The sequence below is a fragment of the Triticum aestivum genome, chromosome 6A, assembly GCF_018294505.1.
Source record: "Triticum aestivum cultivar Chinese Spring chromosome 6A, IWGSC CS RefSeq v2.1, whole genome shotgun sequence".
NCBI lineage: Eukaryota > Viridiplantae > Streptophyta > Magnoliopsida > Poales > Poaceae > Triticum > Triticum aestivum.
This window is the reverse complement of record NC_057809.1, coordinates 1,506,035-1,525,368: the sequence shown is the minus strand read 5'-3', so window position 1 is coordinate 1,525,368 and position 19,334 is coordinate 1,506,035. Positions and strand designations below refer to the sequence as shown.

Here is a 19,334-nt window from a genome sequence, read left to right as displayed (position 1 = left end):
GTCCTAAAAGAAGACCGGTATTTCACCACCATGGTTATACCCGAAGCCAAATCCAAGACCGCGGGCGCAAACGTCACCGTGAAAAATGAGCCATGGGTACTGGCTTCCCAAGTGGACCAATGCTTCTTCATTACCGACCCGTCAAAGACCAGTCGTGTTGTCGTGAGGAGAGGCAAAAGGAAGATCATCGGAATGGATGGAGTAGCCAATGAGCAAGACTTCGACAAGTACGGCGACCCGAGGATCGAACATGACGACGATGATGAAGTAGCAGCATACACCACAAGAAGAAGCAGGACCACCCTACCTAAAGGACGTCCGTTCCACAGAAGAACTCCATTTGCGAAAAAGAAGGGCAAGAAGATTGTTAACAGATAGCTAGCTAAGATCGATTGTATTTAAATCGTAGCCTTCATTTCTCGATTGTATTTCATGGGCACTTTTTGAACTATCATGAATATTTTTAAATTTCATGGATACTCGATCTCGATCCCCCTCCATCTCGATCGCTATCCCACCTCGCCAGATCCGGTCCCCTCGCCGCCGAGCACCCCCCGGTCCACCGGCCGCCGCCGCCGACCCCCCGCACCCTCGATTCCCCTGCTCAACCGCCGCCGCCGACCCCCCGCACCCCTCCCCTACTCAACCGCCGCCACCGACCCCCCGCACCCTCCCCCGCTCCACCGGCATTACTGTTTGATGATATTTTTTAAAAAATTATTACTGTCTTATAAAAAAATTTACTGTTATGATTTAAACAAGTTTGAACATATTTAAACACAAATAAGTATCAAACAACATTTTAAATGCATAAATTTTTTTTGTGGAGCCTAGGAATCGAACCCAGGACCTCCTGGTGTGAGAACTGGCACCTGACCAGTCGAGCGAGTAGAGGGGAGTTGATGTGGATAAGGTCAGGTGGGAGATAACCTGTTGGCTCGAGCGGAATTAAAAAAAATACTAATGGCGCACCAGGTCGAGGTGCGCCATTAGTATTGTGCCCCCCTACTTCTCTTCGATCCCCTCTCTCTCCCTCGCCCTCGCCCTCGCCCTCGATCCCCTCTCTCTCCCTCGCCCGAGCCCTCGCCCTCGATCCCCTCTCTCTCCCTCGCCCGAGCCCTCGCCCTCGATCCCCTTCCCCTCTCCTCTCCCGACGCCGCCGCCCCGCTGCTCTCGACGCCGGCCAGATCCGCCGCCACCTCTGCTCGAGCTGCTCCCATCGACCACGCCGCTGCTCGCGTGCTTCTTCTCTCCCGCGACCCCGCCATTGAAGGTCTCGCAAGGTCCTCTTCTCCTCCCCCTCCCCCTTTGTTCGATTCGATTGTGCCACCGTCAAGGTTCCCTGATGATGCTGGTTCCTCTCGCGCGCAGGCTGCACGCACCTCGGACCGCGTGTGCCTAGTTCTTCCCGGGACGCTGCCCCGACCCTACTACCCACGCCATCAGGGGAGCTCGTCAAGGTATCATCCCCCCTCTCTCTCTCTGCTCTCTCCATCTCTCATGCTCTGGCGTGTTTTTTTCCTAAGGGACGAAACTATGTTCTCTTGTTGCTATTGCTAGGTGTTTTTGTCTGCCATGTACGTACATACCTAGAGTAGTTGATTAGATGCAGAATTCTTTGTTTGCTGAATTGCTGAATTGGAAACTGTATCATCTGGTCTGCGTGTGACACGCCATTTTAGCAAATTCTTTGTTTCTCTTGTTCCATTGATACAATATCAGAGTTTAGTTGCTACTGTTCTGGTGTAAGCTATGGCCAATATATATAACAGATTCTTTCACTTGTGTCTGTACCAAGATCAAATGTGTGGGGAGTTTCTCTTTGTTGATATATTATTCCAAGAACAATTGTATCAAGCAAGAATATTGACTAAGGCATTGTTGCAGAGATTCTGAGAATTAGCAAACGATTTTGTGTACTGTCCTCTGTTCTTTCTTATTGGTGCGGTGATTGCTGAACAAGATCCCACCTGAGAAGGCAATGTACTCCAAAATACTATAAGAACTGGAGTAAAAGATGACTGCATCTCACAGAATATAAGAAATGGGGACTCTTGGCTAAGTATGGCAATGCCACAGACTATAAGAAGTACTCCTGCATCTTACACGATGATAGGTCTAATTTATGCTACTCAACGAAAGAAGAAGAAAAATGCACTATATACACTGCCAACTGTATTTAGTTAACATTACACTGCCACTACTATTCAGCACAAACGTTTGATCATCTCACTCTACTTACTATCAATTGACACTGTATAACTGTCAGCTCCATTCACTAGCAGCAGCCAGCACTTCTGAATCTAATCTTTCTTGGGCAAGCTCGGCTACTTGTTGTTAGTCATTCACTAAAAGATCCTCAACAGACTGCATGCATCTAGTATTAAATTTCTTGGACGGATCATCTCTTTTAGCAAAGGACTGTAATAATTAACTAACTGAAAATTTGACATTCTGGACTATGCTTGGCTCTGGTTTTGTGAAATCTCATCTCTTTTCTAGTGCCATGACTAGTCATGAATTTTATTTTACTTTCCCCACTTTATAACATTCAGAAATTGTTTACTAGCTCAAGCTTCTCCTTTGCACTTTATCACTTCAATCTGCTGCTACCTCAAGCTTCTCGTTTACACTTGTGCCAAGTAGCATTTTTTCCTTGTATAATTATATGGTGGTTGACTGAGCTGCTACTTTTTCCTTGTAGAAGATCGCAGGTCGAGTGGGAGGGATCCAGTTGCGACGACACCGAATCACTAGCAAGGCAGCTGCCTAGAATAATAGGTTGACTCACCTATATATACTACTATCTTGCATCTCTCTCTTGTTTCTTCTTCTATATACTACTATCTTGCATCTCCAATTTTTAAGTAATCTTGCATATGTTAGAAACTACATATATGGTCTCCGGTTTTCTTACCTCTACTCTAAAACACCAACGCATCAACAAAAGAAGATGGTATTTTTGTTACGCTTTCAGTTCGTGTCAGCAGGGAGATATAATGTTTTACAATCTTTCTGGTTATATTGGAGTTAGGTTTTTTGAATATGAGTAGCAGTGACTTGGATATACCTTATGGAGTTGTAACAGTTCCTCTTGGTGCTTAGGTGCATTTTCTTTGTGTAACTTGGTTTAAAAAACAGAACCTTAATCAGCATGATCCTCTGACCTTAGAAGCAAAATAATCGATCTGACTGCTAGGAATCAGATGTATGTTTTTTAGCATCCCATCAGACTAGTTATGCGTCGTACGATTTGTTTCATCTCATATATGTTGAATATAATGCCAGAAAAGGTGCTTGGGTTAGTCTGTTAACTAAAAAAGTTCAGATTCAGAAACCTGTAATTTCTACTTTTATGCCTTTGTTACTCCAGTCAAAATTTTATGTTTGATGCCCATGGTAGTTGAGCTCTCACCTCACCTCACGCAGCATGCATGATGCCACAATGTCTAGTACGTACTGCCAAGCAACTGGCAAATAATTATAGCTTAGAATAAATAAATCTGATGTAAGATAAGCATGGCATGAGCTTTAATTAAATAGCATAATACACGTTGGTAGTCCATCTCTCTCAAAAAAAATACATGTTGGTAGCAGATGATAGATACCAATCCATTGGATCATCAGACATATTAAAGTCTTTTTTTGAGCCCTTATTAGCTACTCACACTATTTGCCCCGCAGTTTCTCTGTCATGGCTACCAAGTGATTGACGGTGGGCTAGAAAAATAAAACCACCAAACTATCAGTAAAAGATGTGAACCAACATCTTTCATTGTTATGCATATCAAACACCAAGGGTTATTTTCACTTAAAGTTTTAGAATGGGTGCATTACAATTCAGTCTGATATCTAATAAGACACTCTGGGCTGATATAATTATGGAACAGAACCAACCATGATAAATAAAAGGTGATGTTGTCTATGCATTACCAAAAATGTATCTTTGTGAACAAATAAATTGGTACCAACAGCAATGCCATCTTACTGTAGAATTAGAATACATGGACATGATCAGCTCAGCTCCCAAACTGCCATTGATCAGCTCAGCTCCCAAACTGCCCCATTTTTACTGTTCTTTGTTAGCAGAGCTGCTTGTTTCTAAGAACTTTGATACTATTTGGATCAAAGTTAAATGAGCACATAGATGACAAAAAGAAGTTCAGATTGTAAAATGTTCATTTTGCTGCTAGTGCCCATTTTGAGTAATTGCTTAGAGGGATGATCCTGTGTGAGCTGGTGGAGTGATTTGTTTTCTACATAAAGCTCTTTAGTCAGGATGGTTTTCGTGAAATACACATGAAGCTTCACCAGCTCCTGTGGGTGTGGGATCCATGTGACATGTGGCATTGCATCCATGCCCACCTGGGATAATGATTTTGCAGGTACCCCGAGAGGCCCTTGAGTTTGCCGGAATGTCGATTAACTTCCGTTCCGGCAAATTTGGGTACTCCATATGTCCTATTTTCAGCAAAGGTCATGCTGAAATTTTCCATGAATTTTAGCATGACTTTGCTAAAAATAGGACATATGGGGTACTTGTGACTAATGCATGGGCCGGGGTATCTTAGTAGTTAATTAAGTAGGATCAAGTGCCCCGGCGTACTTGTGACTAATGCATGGATTTTAGGGTGCCTCGGTGTTGATAAAAACCGAAATGATGAAAGGTTAGGCTTTTAGGGTGCCTCGGCGTCGAAAAACCCTCAATGATAAAAGCTTAGATTTTAGGATGCCTCGGTGTCGACAAACCCTAAATGATGAGACCATGATCTTGTTCCTTGACAATAACCAACTTTTTGACCAAACTTTGTTTCTATTTAGAGAGAAACATGGCCCACAACGATGAGGCCGGGGGTTCGGGCGGCAAGGCATTCTGGGAGCTGTCCCAGGAGATGGAGGAACAACCTCACTTGTATGAGGCCGCCGCCTTCCCCACCGATCCTGAGACCACGGATGGTGCCGCCAAGGATGACCACACTAATGCCACCACTGATGGTGCAGCCGAGGATGCCACCACTGATGATGGCGGCGCACGCACAGATGGCAGCCAACCGAAGAGGCAACGGAAGGACCGGCGCCCGATCGTGCTCCGCACCCTCAAGGAGGAAGTTACTGAAGTGGACTCCAACGGGAATCCAACGGCGCCCGAACGAATAGTCAAGGGGTACTCTCTTTAGCTCGGGTGCATTGTCCGGAGCACCGTCTCGATCAACACCGAGAACCTGAGGCATCCTGACCGAGGGAATTTGTGCAACCTCCTCTTCACGAAGCTGCACGAACGATACAAGTTCCCCGCTGAATTTGAAAACACAAGCCTCAAAGGGAATAAAGTGAACAATGCTGCCCTCACGAAGATGAGCAAGGCCCTGTCTACTTAGAAAAGCAATGTGAAGAGAATGATCGAGAAAGTGAGAGTTATCAGAAGATCAAGGAGAAAAATCCTTCGATCACCGAAGATGACTACAACGACTTCAAGATCAATTGCTCGAGCACCGCAAGCTCCCAATCAAGTGAGTGGGGGAAACAAATGCGGGAGCTGAACATAGGGGAACACACACTTGGTCCCGGCGGTTACAGAGTGGCGGAGCCTATATGGGACAAGGAGGAGGCGGACCGTGCCGAGCAAGGCCTACCGCCCCTCTTCGATAAATACGGTGACAAGCAGACCAGGAACTTTGTCAGGGCCCGGTACAAGAAGGACCCGAAAACAAAGGAGCTTACCACGGATCCGAAGACCAGGCAGCTTGAGCTTGTTCTGGTAAGGAATACACCCCCGCGTAATTAGCTCCATATGGTTGCATTCTAATTAATGAAGCCAAATTTCTAAATGGTTCACATTCCTTCTGCAGGCGACTGAAAGCAGTAGCGCGGGGTCGACTAAGAGCAACCCTTGGGACACCACTCTAAATAGGGGGTTGAATGTAATGAAGAACAAGGATAAGCTCAGTAAGACGACGTCAGCTGGTCGTGTGGCCGGCAAAGGCTTGTCGACAAAATGGGGGTCATACTATTCCGCTGGTGTGCGGAAGGAGAAAAAGACCAGCTCAGAAAGCCAGGCGCGAGAGGTTCAAGAACTCAAGGCACAGGTGGCGCGGATTCCGGAGATTGTCCAAGAGCAAGTGGAACAACGACTCGGAGCGACGATCACCGCCCTTGTGCCTACCTTGATCTCGGGGTTGAGTGCGTGGATTGCGGGCGGCCAACAGGGGCCGCCCCCGATTCCTAGCTTCACGGCCAGCAACTCGCATAATGCGATGGCGGGGCCATTGGTGCCTCCGGCGGAGGCGACATTGGTGTCTCCGACGCCGGCACGGGAGCTTAATGCACCCGGGTGTATGCCGGCCGGCACCTCTGCAGCAAGCGGCACCTCCGTCAACTGCATGCCCGCCGTTGGCGGTGCGTCGACATTAGCCGAGCTCGACGCCATCATCACGGTAACTAATTAAGCCTCTCTCGGCCGAGGACTTCATCTCCTTGCCTTTGACTGGGCATCCCTGACACCCTACATGTTTTCGCAGGGCGCCGCCGATGTTCCGTGCACTCTCCTCCACTTCGTGAACAACGAGTTGGTCGATGTCGCCAAGGGCAAAATCGTTCAACCGGGCAACCCCTTGTTCCACGGTACCCAGATGCCACCCAACTTGTTTAGGGTTCAACTGGTTCGGGTGCTGCCAGGCTGCGACGACTTGTTACCTCCGATTCGACCCGTCGGGGCCGACGATGAAGACGTGATGACCCTCAGCGCCTGCCTAAGCTGGCCCCTGCTTTGGCCGAAGAGCCAGATTCGTTTGGGGGCGGGGGACACCACCCCAAAGACAACACTGCCAGTCGTGCCGGCGCCAAGTCGGCCCCATGGCAAGACCGCCGTAACGGTGCCGGACATCCCTATGCCACTGGATCCAAACATGCATATGGCACAGGATCAGAACGACGACGACGACGAAGATGATACATTTGGCAACGTCGATCAGTACTTTGCCGAACATGGGTACGATGGCGACTTCATGGGGCCTCCTTCTCAAGAACCAAACCCAACAAAAGACGTGTGCGATCTAGCTGGTACCGCGGAGAAGCCAAGTTGCAACAAGCGCCGTCTGACGTTCAGCTCTCAGGAGACGCCTCCAGCCGCCGACTTCACCGAGCCTCAGATAGGCGAGGTGCGAAATATTATCAGCCCCAACACACTCAAGAAGGCGGTCTGTGAGCAGAACTCGGTCCCATTACAGGAGAAGAAGAAGGCACGCAAAAGAAAGACTAAGAAGGGTGCGAGCCAGCCGGCACCGAGTACGATCCGTGCTCAGGACGGGCCACCTTCACCGCAGGATATCTCGAGGAGGGTGCATGTGGCGGGTAGGGCGATGCTACCGACAAATATGCTCAATGCTGCAACCGGTGCTATGCGGAGTCTGCATGACAGTGTTCTTTCTTTGGAGAAGCGGCGTCTCAGGGAGAAGGATGTGGCATACCCAGTTTTCGCGGCCAAGGTGCCAGAGGGCAAGGGCTTTGTGGATAACTCCATCGGGCGTACGATCGTCCTGCGTTTTGATGACATCCACGCTATGTTGAACCTTCATCCGCTGCACTACACCTTCGTTCGGCTATTTTCGCTGAGTATGGAGATGCGGATCATTCGCGACAAGACCCCGGACATCGTGATAGTCGACCCCTTCTACATGCGTGCCAAGATCTTGGGCAGTGCTGGGGACCGGCAAGTCGCGAGTTCTTACCTCGAAGGCGTCATTCTGGCAAACCAAGATAAGGATAACTTCCTCGTGCCTTACTTTCCCGAGTAAGTCCTCCCCTCAACCGGCCCGTAACATATGAATTCTTACATTTCGATCGTTTTTCTTTTAACATTCCGTGTTTTCTGCAGTGACACACGTTGCACGCTCATCCTCCTAAGCCCCAAATATTCTATGGCCACGTATTTCGACCCGGACCGTCAGTCGAACGTAGACTACACAAATGTCAAGAAGGTTCTTGATGATGTTCTCCCCGGCTACGCCAAATCTGGAGGCACCTTCACCAGGCCTATTCGTAAGTACGGCAAGCATGTGTTCTCCCACAATACGACGTTCTGCTGCGTCAAGCAGCCGCCTGGCGGTCAGAAGGGTGCCTACTACGCCAACCATCACATGCGGGCGATCGTACGGGACCATCATCAACTTCTGCTACCGAGTAAACTCAAAGATTGGGCCGCGAGCGTGTCGGCAATCCAGGACGCGGACCTCCGACAAGAATTCTTTCGCATCCAGTCAAAGTTTGCGGAAATCATCCATCAATATGTCCTTCGTACCTCGGGGCAGTTCTACCTCAGAAATCAACCGTCCAACAGTGACATCGACACAATGCTACAAATGCAGGCTAACAACGACCGTTATTTCATGACTCCCACGATAGACGGCGGCTTCATCCACGCTCCGGTCCCTTGAGTCGAGTCGAAAGCAGTGATGCTGTGTCTAGTTCTGAAACATCGATTGGCTCATGTTGTAATTAAACTTTAATGAACTTGTAGTATGTCTCTTTGGTTTCGAGAGTCGTTCAACTTAGATGTAATCGATGCTATTAATGTCTTGCTTTTCTCTTCCGATCGTTCTGTTGCATAATTATATATTGCTTATGTATTGTCTGTGAATTGGTACTAACGTTTCGTTTGGCTAGTGCATAGCGATGCCGACTTATGTCGTGTACAAGGGTAAGGTTCCCGGAGTCTACGATGACTGGGAGGAGTTTCGGAGACAGGTTCACCGATTCAGCGGTAACAGTTACAAAGGGTACACCACTAGGGCCGAGGCCGAATCTAGATACGCCCGCTATCTAGCGGGAGAGGAGAGGGAGCATTGGAGGAACCGGATGAAGACGAGTTTCATCGTGATGATGCTCATCGTGATGACCGCAGCTCTCTTCTATGTGATGGTAGTTTAGATGATCGATATCGACTTGTAATGTGAAGACAAACTCGCTACTCGCGGTCTCGAGACTTGTAATATAATGTTCTATCTTTGTTCGGTCTTTTCAATTCGGAGACTAATATGATGAATTGTATTCGGAGACTAATATGATGAATTGTATTCTTCTATTGTATTCGATGAATCTGTTGTTGATGTGTGCTGTCTATATTTTGTCAAATTATACATTTTGTAACCTGTGCAAAAAGCAGAAAATAAAAAAATAAAAAAAAACTAATATTCATACTAATGGCGCATCACATGACAGTGCGCCATTAGTATGACAAAGCATACTAATGACGCATCACTGGTAAGTGCGCCATTAATATGCCATGGTTACTAATGGCGCATCCAGTGGTGGTGCGCCATTAGTATGCCAAAGCACCTGGATATACATGGCCCCTGGGAGGCATACTAATGGCGCACCCTGGCCTACCAGGTGGTGCGCCATTAGTAAAAATTATTAATGGCGTGCTGTTAATGGCGCACCACAGATGCGCCATTAATGGCCATACTAGGTGCGCCATTAGTAGGGGTTTTTCTAGTAGTGACCTCACCATGCTGTGCACGCCCTGGCAGAACAGTGTCGTCGGGAGGCAGAACCAAACAGTACTCGGGATGGCACAAAGCATGTTGAAGGTGAAGCCGGAGCCAGGCATGTTTTGTTGCTAGATTCTTGATGTTCTCGTTGTCTCGTTACCTTCCAGATGTTTAAGCCTACCATGTTGCCCACATACAACCATGATTACCACTTCATAGCAAACCTTGTGTTGGCTACATTACCGCTCGCTCAAGAAGCTTGACAACCTTCCGAAATGTTGGGGGTAGGATTGCTTTGTGTTTGGTGTGCAGGTACCGAGGATTTGGGATGTAGAAGAAATACCTACTAGTTTGATAAACCTTAGTTCTCAATCGAGGGAAATACTTATGTTGGGTTAATTCACTCTCACACTTGAGGGTTACCCAACCACTGTTACGAGAGAGCAAACACTCGACAGCTGACACATGCACCTCTTCCAGAGCCGGCGGGTGCTACATATGACGTCTCATGCAGGGACGTCAAGTCATGCATGCTATCAGTAGGTACTATATGGTGGCTCTGGTGGAGGTGTCATGTTTTTCCTGTTCCTACTGGATCAAAAGTGGTGCGACGATAGTGACGGGAGGGAAGGCGGTATGATACGTCTTTGTCTTCCAGTATCTTCTCTAGAGGTATCTGGTTATTGAGGTGTCAGTAGACGAACAAGGGATGATGGTAGAGACGGCATCAACGATGAGTTTGCGCACTTGAGTGGAAACACAAGATCTCTAATCAGGCTATGTCGACGCGCGCAGTTGTGTCCGTGCTAAAGGTGTTGGATCGAAGCTCGGCTTTGAGGATGAGAATCCTAAGATCAACATTGGGTTCGACTCGTCTTCATTGGCGCACATGCGATGATTCTTTCTTGTAGGCATAACCTAGAGGTTGCATACTTTTTGTTTTGTGTTTGTCTTTTATCATAGGCTTAGTAGCTGTTGGTGGAGTTTCTGTCGCCCGCATGAGGCCTCCGATATTATTTGTGGGTTGATGTTGTTGTCTACTGGATTTTGAATAATTATTAATAACATATGACTGTGTGCATTGCCCTTCAATGCAGAGTCTGGGGATTATCCTCCTTTCATACAAAAAAAATGCCAGATACGAATAAGGTATCTAGAGTGTCCTTCTTGGCCCAAAATAACCTAAACAGAAGTGTGTGTGTTTTTTGCATGTCCGTATTTTTTCATCATCCATGGCATTGGAGATGCTCTCTCAGCATGGAAGAAGAGACGACACGCGCAGGCACGCAAGCATGCAGTAGCACCGGTGTGAATCCATCTCAAACGGAATCGATGGCCTCCTTGGAACTCTAAACACACGCATTAATCGTAATTAACCAGCGGAGGAGACGGATGGCCACTGCTGGATTAATTACGACTGTTGAACACAACGAGGTTGTGAAAAGGAGAGGGAGGTCGTGCATCTCTATAAATGAGCCTCTCTCGGAAATCAGCACTTCACTCTCGCCGTCTCCTCTCCCTGGCTGGCTCCCGGACCGGAACCTCACCGTCGCCGCCTCCTCCACCGGCTCATCTCATCCTCTCCCACGGTCCCACCCCGGCCAGCGATCCTCCGTTCTTGGATCAGTAAGTGCATCCAGACATCACCGAGTACTCCATCCCATATCACACGATTCTCATCTGTTCCTATATATGTTTCTCGCAGCTCTACTATCGGAAGTTCGTGAGGCATGGCCTTCGCTGGCGTGTCTCTCATCGCCGACGGCAGGCTGTGCGCCTCCACCGAGTCCGTCGTCGACTCCGGCGCTGACAGCGGGTATCACTTGCTCGTTGTTGAAGGCTACTCGCGCACCAAAGAGACAGCTCCCAACGGGGAGTGCATCCAGTCTCGTCCTTTCATTGTTGGAGGCCGTCGCTGGAAGGTCGAATACTTCCCTAATGGCTTTGACAGGAGTAACGAAGACTTCATCTCGGTTTTCCTTGTCCAGGACGAATATCTCAGGAACCAAGTTCAGGCTCACGTTGCCTTCAGTTTCATTGACCAACCTGAGTTGCGAGTACCAAAGCTCATCCGTCAAAAGCAACCATGTTGCTTCTATGGTGACCACAGTCTTAGTGATCAGCCAGGAGGATTTGTGACAAGGGGGGCTTTCGAAAGATCAAGCCACCTCAAGAATGACAGCTTTGTACTACGGTGTGATGTTGTTGTCCTCGACAAGAAGGACGACGAGAGCGATGAGGAAGAGGAGGAGGAGGAGGAGGACGACGACGAGCTTGCTCGTCCGTTCATCAAATTGCCACCGTCCGACTTGCCAAGCCATTTTAGCGACCTGTTCCTAAGCAAGGAGGGTGCCGACATTACGTTCGAGGTTGGCGGCAAGGAGTTTGCTGCACATCGGTGCGTGCTTGCAGCCAGATGTACCTTCTTCAAAACACAGCTCTTTGGCGCCATGGACAAGGGCGCTACTGCACCAAGTGTCGAGAAGATAGATGGCATCGAAGCGAATGTCTTCAAGGGCCTGCTTACTTTAATCTACACTGACGGAATGCCTGATTTCAAGGACCCAAGCTTGCTGCTGCAGTTGCTTGAAGCTGCGGAAAGATACGATCTCCAAAAGTTGAAGTTGATCTGTGAAGAGAAGTTTGCCAATCTGATATGCAAAAACAGGATTGCACAAGTTATTGTCGTGGCTGAGCGGAGACGGTGCTGCTGGTTGAAGGAGGCCTGCTTGGAATTCATCAAAACTCACACGAGTTTGCATAGAGTTTTTACGGCCGATGGCCTGGAGCAGATAATCAGGACCTGCCGCCCCTCCGTTCTCAAGGAGCTCATCTCCAAGTTTGCTTCACAAGAAGGGGCAGGTTCGTACTTCTTGTATATATACAATCCGACCCTCGGTAGCTATGGCAGGATCACTGTCCATGCATGCGTCAATCGTTCAGTGGCTTTGAGTAATGCTGTTCAAACTCTGATTGCAAGTTTGTGTGTCATCCTACTGACTATATCTTCGGTGCACTGTTTCATTTGCAGCGGTGGGTGCTGTTGTGGAAGGGGCAAATGATACTGGCACAAGTGGCCAAGCTGAAGACGGAGGCGAACGTGATGCTGGATCGAAGAAGCGTAAGATGGATGCGGCATAGAGACGATGTTGGCGATTTCTCTAGATTGCTTGAGTGCTGATGTTAAAGCTGGAAACCCCAGCCTGTTATCTTTTGTTCTGCTTGAACGTTGGAATACTGAATATGCATGGGGTCTTTGGTAGTCCGGCCGTCTGGATAAAATGCCTTTTATCTAAAAATATATATATGTCGAATTGCCTTTCATTTCGTCATGCATATGCACATATATCTCTGTTAGGATGTTAAGCTGAAACATTTAGTTTAGGTGCGTGCATGGGTGACCTTCTAATCCAATCAGCTTCAAGCTAGTATAAAAAATGGCTGCAGCGTGCAGGTTCTTTAGCATGGCCCCTTCGCCGTTATGGGAGTCATGTTGTGGGAATACAAAGCTGTGTTATACCCAAACATCTCTTAACCACAGTAATTGTAGCAACAGATTGAAAGAAACGTGAGCTGTGACGCCGAGGACACGGAAGAAGCAAATAATTCACCTTATAAGACCTTTTTTTAGGGAATCACCTTATAAGACGTTTGCGGAAAGCATCAAAGTGGTGTCATCCATGTCTCGCTCTCGTTAGTGGATGATGGCTTCGCCCTGGGGGTTGCCCTTTGCTGAGTTCCCGCCAAACAGAAGCTCACAGGGACGATTTTCTGTAATATTTTTTCGAAATGCGGAAAAACATTGTGGAGTTCTTACACTGGATCTTGATAACTAACATATGCTGGTCCCGGTTGCTGCCACATGGGAGTACTGTTATTGGAATACAAGCCTGTATTATACCCAAACATCTCTTAGCCACTGTAATTTTAGCAACAGATAAAATTCAAAAAAACTTAGCAACAGATTGGAGGTTTCGTGTTCTGTGACGCTGAGGACACGAAAGAAACAAAGAATTCACCTCATAAGACCATTTTTAGGGAATCACCTTTTAAGACCTTTGTCAAAAGCACATAAAACGAAACTTATCAAAGATGTGACATGCATGTGTCCCTCCCGTCACTGGATGACGGCTTCGTCACGGCGGCTACCGTTTGCTGAGTTCCTGCCAATAGAAGCTCACAGAGATTTTCTGTAATCTTATTTGAAGTGCGGAAAAACATTGCCGACTTCTCTAGAAAGGATGTTGGTAACTACCGTATGCTGGTCCTGATTACTGCCACACGACACATTTTGCCGACTTCCGTGTTCGAAAAGCCGATCCATAGCTAGGTCTCGCTGCGGGCGGCACATAGACTCACTTGTAGTTTTCCCACATGGAGTTAAATCATTTTTGCTAAAGTAGATGGGGTTAAATGGAGAAATACATGATCAGAATGTTTAGGTACGGTGGTTAACACGTTCTTAGATCAAATGAAGCAGATAGATACCTGGTTATGTTGAGGTGGTTATGGTTAATATGTTAGGTATTGGCCCAAACTAAGTCCAAAACTGAAAATTCCTGAAAATATCCTTCTTTGTCATAACATATACTCCATCCATCCGGAAAAATGGATTAAAATTAATGTATCCATTTTTCCGACAAGTATTTTCAGACGGAGGGGGTATTTCACAGTTTAGAAAAGTGATGAACTTGTCAATTTTGTTGCATCAATGACAAAAAGTCATGACTAAGTATTGACTAGACGTGCACAACTTTGTAAAGATGTCATGACAATAAAACAAAATGTCTAAATTGGAAAATAGCCTATAATTAGCTGAAACTTATCCACACGAATAATAAACTACTCGCGCTGTCCCATAATACAAAATGCTCGTATATTATGGGACGGAGGGAGTATATCGTTGTGAGCGGTTTCAGAGTTCTTAAGTAGACAGCCAAATTAATTTTGAGTTTCAAATTGTATCCAGGAAACATGTGAAGATCTTATAATATTTATCAGTTATAGCATGGCTGGACAAAATGAATTTATTTAAGACCAACTGCAAGCAGAAAAAGAAGAATTTCCAACCACCAAACATGTCGTCACTCTGAAGAATGAACAGACATGATCAGCTATGATCATCTTCTATCTTGGCATCTCAGAGTTTAGCAATTTATTACCGTCTAACATACATATTAAAAAGAATGAGATGAACGGTTAACACCTAAAATTTTAGAAATGTGATTTATAAACCAAAAGAAGGCAAACTGGGAAATAGGATATAATTAACTGAAACACATACACAGTAATATGGTAAACTTTCAACCACGGCAAAGCAGTAGAGTGTGCGCCTTGGTCTGTCTATGCTCCATCTTCACCACACAAAGTATTTAAATCATGCACAACCCCGATTTTAGCCAAGCAATTGTTTCATAATTTAGTATTATCAAACCTTTTCAACTTTCACGTAATACATGAGCGCGAGCCATGGATATAGCACTATAGGTGAAATAGAATATGATGGTGGAGGTTATGTGGAGAAGACAAAAAGGAGAAAGTCTCACATCGACGCGGCTAATCAACGGGCTATGGAGATGCCCATCAATTGATTTCAATGTGAGGAGTAGGGATTGCCATGCAATGGATGCACTAAGAGCTATAAGTGTATGAAAGCTCAAACTGGAAACTAAGTGGGTGTGCATCCAACTTGCTTGCTCATGAATACCTAGGGAAATTTGAGGAAGCCCATCGTTGGTATACAAACCAAGTTCTATAATAAAAATTCCCACTAGTATATGAAAGTGATAACTCAAGAGACTCTCTATATGAAGAACATGGTGCTACTCTGAAGCACAAGTATGGTAAAAGATAGTAACATTGCCCCTTCTCTCTTTTTCTATCATTTATTTTGTTTTCTCTTTTTTTCTTCCTTTTTTTTCCTTTTTTTTCTTTTTTGTAGGCTTCTTTGGTCTCTCTCTTCTTTTTTAGGGCTTCTTTGGCCACTTTTATTTTGATGACCTCACATGGGACAATGTTCTAATAATGATGATCATCACACTTTTATTTACTTACAACTCAATAGTACAACTCGATAAAACTAATACATGATGACTATATGAATGCCTCTGGCAGTGTACCAGGATGTGCAATGATCTAGCATAGCAAAGATATCAAAAAACAGACAAGCCATGAAAATATCATGGTAGCTGTCTTACAATCATGCAAAGCAATATGACAATGAATGCTCAAGTCATGTATATGATGATGATGGAAGTTGCATCACAATATATCTCGGAATGGCTATGGAAAAGCCATAATATAGGTATGGTGGTTATTTTGAGGAAGATATATTGAGGCTTATGTGTGATAGAGTGTATCGTATCACGGGGTTTGGATGCACCGACGAAGTTTGCACCAACTCTCGAGGTGAGAAAGGGCAATGCACGGTACCGAAGAGGCTAGCAATGATGGAAGGGTGAGAGTGCGTATAATCCATGGACTCAACATTAGTCATAAAGAACTCACATACTTATTTCAAAAATTTATTAGCCATCGAAACAAAGTACTACACGCATGCTCCTAGGGGAAGGGTTGGTAGGAGTTAACCATCGCGCGATCCCGACCTCCACACAAAGGATGACAATCGAAAAATAAATCATGCTCCGACTTCGTTACATAACGGTTCACCATACGTGCATGCTTCGGGAATCACAAACCTCAACACAAGTATTTCTACTAATCCAGAATTACTCACTAGCACGACTCTAATATCACCACCTTTATATCGCAAAACTATTGCAAGGAATCAAACATATCATATTTAGTGATCTACAAGTTTTATGTAGGATTTTATGACTAACCATGTGAATGACCAATTCCTGTCAACTCTCTAAATAGATATAAGTGAAGCAAGAGAGTTTAATTCTTTCTACAAAAGATATGCCCGTGCTCTAACAAATATGAGTGAAGCAAAATAGCATTCTACAAATGGCGGTTTTCTATGTGAAGAGAAACAGGCAATCCAAACTTCAAATGATATAAGTGAAGCACATGAAGCATTCTATAAAGCCATACTCAAAAGACTTAAGTGAAGTGCAATGAGCATTCTATAAATCAACCATTGACTATCTCATACCAGCATGGTGCATAAAAGAAAAGTGAAAACTAAATGCAAAAGACGCTCCAAGATTTGCACATATCATGTGAACGAAACGAATCCGGAAACATAGCGATACTTGTTGAAGAAAGATGGGATGCCTTCCGGGGCATCCCCAAGCTTAGACGCTTGAGTCTTCTTGAATATTTACTTGGGGTGCCTTGGGCATCCGCAAGCTTGAGATATTTCCTCTCCTCCTCCTCACATCGAGACCTCCTCGATCTTCGAACACTTCATCCACACAAAACACAACAGAAAGTTCGGTAAGATCCGTTAGTATAATAAAGCAAATCACTATTCTAAGTACTGTTGCAAACCAATTCATATTTTGTTCTTGCATTGTATCTACTGTAATATAACTTTTCCATGGCTTAATCCACTGATAGAAATCGATAGGTTCATCAAAACAAGCAAACAATGCATCAAAAACAGAATCTGTCTTAAACAGGACAGTCTGTGGCAATCTGAACATTCACCATACTTCTGGTACTCCAAAAATTCTGAAAATTTGGAAAAATAAAAAATTTGTATAGAAAGACAGTGCAAAAAGTTTCAGAACCATTTGATATTCCAGTAAAAAATAAAAAATCACGCACTACAGCTAAAGTTTCTGTTTTGCACCGCACAAACCAACAAGCAATCTAAACATTCTAAAGGCAAATCTTGGCATATTATTTTTATGATATTTGTTTTTAAATGACTCTCTAAAACTTCCGGGTTGTCTCCCTGGCAGCGCTTTCTTTAAAGCCATTAAGCTAGGCATATAGTGCTCAAGTAATGGATCCACCCGGATCCCAAGGTATATCAAAGCCAATCTTAATTAACAATGATTTGTGATTTAGTAGTGATCACAAAGTAACATATATCATGCAACAATGAAGGCTAACTCTCTTCCTATGCATCGGCATGTGATGTCTACTACACAACCTTCTTCTTGTAGATGTTGTTGGGCCTGCAAGTGCACAGGTTTGTAGGACAGTAACAAATTTCCCTCAAGTGGATGACTTAAGGTTTATCAATCCGTAGGAGGCGTAGTATGAAGATGGTCTCTCTCAAGCAACCCTGCAACCAAATAACAAAGGGTCTCTTGTGTCCCCAACACACCCAATACAATGGTAAATTATATAGGTGCACTAGTTCGGCAAAGAGATGGTGATACAAGTGCAATATGGATGGTAGATATGGGTTTTTGTAAATTAAAAATATAAAAACAGCAAGGTAGCAAGTGGTAAAAGTGAGCGTAAACGGTATTGCAATGCTAGGAAACAAAGCCTAGGGTTCATACTTTCGCTAGTGTAAGTTCTCTCAACAATAATAACATAATTGGATCATATAACTATCCCTCAACATGCAACAAAGAGTCACTCCAAAGTCACTAATAGCGGAGAACAAACGAAGAGATTATGGTAGGGTACGAAACCACCTCAAAGTTATTCTTTCCAATCAATCCGTTGGGCTATTCCTATAAGTATCACAAACAACCCTAGAGTTCGTACTAGAATAACACCTTAAGACATAAATCAACCAAAACCCTAATGCCACCTAGATACTCCATTGTCACCTCAAGTATCCGTGGGTATGATTATACGATATGCATCACACAATCTCATATTCATCTATTCAACCAACACATAGAACCTCAAAGAGTGCCCCAAAGTTTCTACCGAAGAATCACGACGAAAACGTGTGCCAACCCCTATGCATAGGTTCATGGGCGGAACCCGCAAGTTGATCACCAAAACATACATCAAGTGGCATATGATATCCCATTGTCACCACAGATACGCACGGCAAGACATATATCAAGTGTTCTCAAATCTTTAAAGACTCAATCCGATAAGATTACTTCAAGGGGAAAACTCAATCCATTACAAGAGAGAAGAGGGGGGAGAAGAAACATAAGATCCAACTATAATAGGAAAGCTCGTGATACATCAAGATCGTGCCAAATCAAGAACACGAGAGAGAGAGAGAGAAATCAAACACATAGCTACTGGTACATACCCTCAGCCCCAAGGGTGAACTACTCCCTCCTCGTCATGGAGAGCGTCAGGATGATGAAGATGGCCACCGGTGAGGGATCCCCCCCTCCGGCAGGGTGCCAGAACAGGGTCCCGAGAGGTTTTTGGTGGCTACAGAGCCCTGCGGTGGCGGAACTCCCGTTCCAATCTCCGTTCTGGAAGTTTTAGGATACGTAGGTATATATGGGTGAAAAGAGTACGTCGCTGGACTAAAGGGGGGGCCACGAGGCAGGGGGGCGCGCCCTAGGGGGTGGGCACGCCCCCTACCCTCGTGAGCATCTCCTTCATCTTCTGACGTAGGGTCCAAGTCTATCCGGTAGGTTTCCTTCCAAAAATAACTTCTCCAGTTGATTTCGTTCCGTTTCGACTCCGTTTGATATTCCTTTTCTTCGAAACACTGAAATAGGCATAAAACAACAAATCTGGGCTGGGCCTCCGGTTAATAGGTTAGTCCCAAAAATAATATAGAAGTGGATAATAAAGCCCAATATTGCCCCAAACAGTAGATAATATATCATGGAGCAATAAAAAAATTATAGATACGTTGGAGACGTATCAAGCTTCCCCAATCTTAATTCCTGCTCGTCCTCGAGTAGGTAAATGATAAAAAAAGAATTTTTGATGCGGAGTGCTACTTGGCATAATTTCAATGTAATTCTTCTTACTTGTGATATGAATATTCATGTT

At 45.2% G+C, this 19,334-nt stretch overlaps 1 protein-coding gene across 1 annotated transcript; it reads left to right on the top strand.

Annotated features, from left to right (window-relative positions):
* Nucleotides 1-11,218: 11,218 nt before the first annotated feature.
* Nucleotides 11,219-12,629, top strand: LOC123131513 (BTB/POZ and MATH domain-containing protein 2-like). The gene is made up of 2 exons (XM_044551169.1): nt 11,219-12,350; nt 12,520-12,629. The coding sequence occupies exons 1-2, from the start codon at nt 11,219-11,221 to the stop codon at nt 12,627-12,629; spliced, it is 1,242 nt and encodes a 413-aa protein (XP_044407104.1).
* The last annotated feature ends 6,705 nt before the right edge of the window (nt 12,630-19,334 follow it).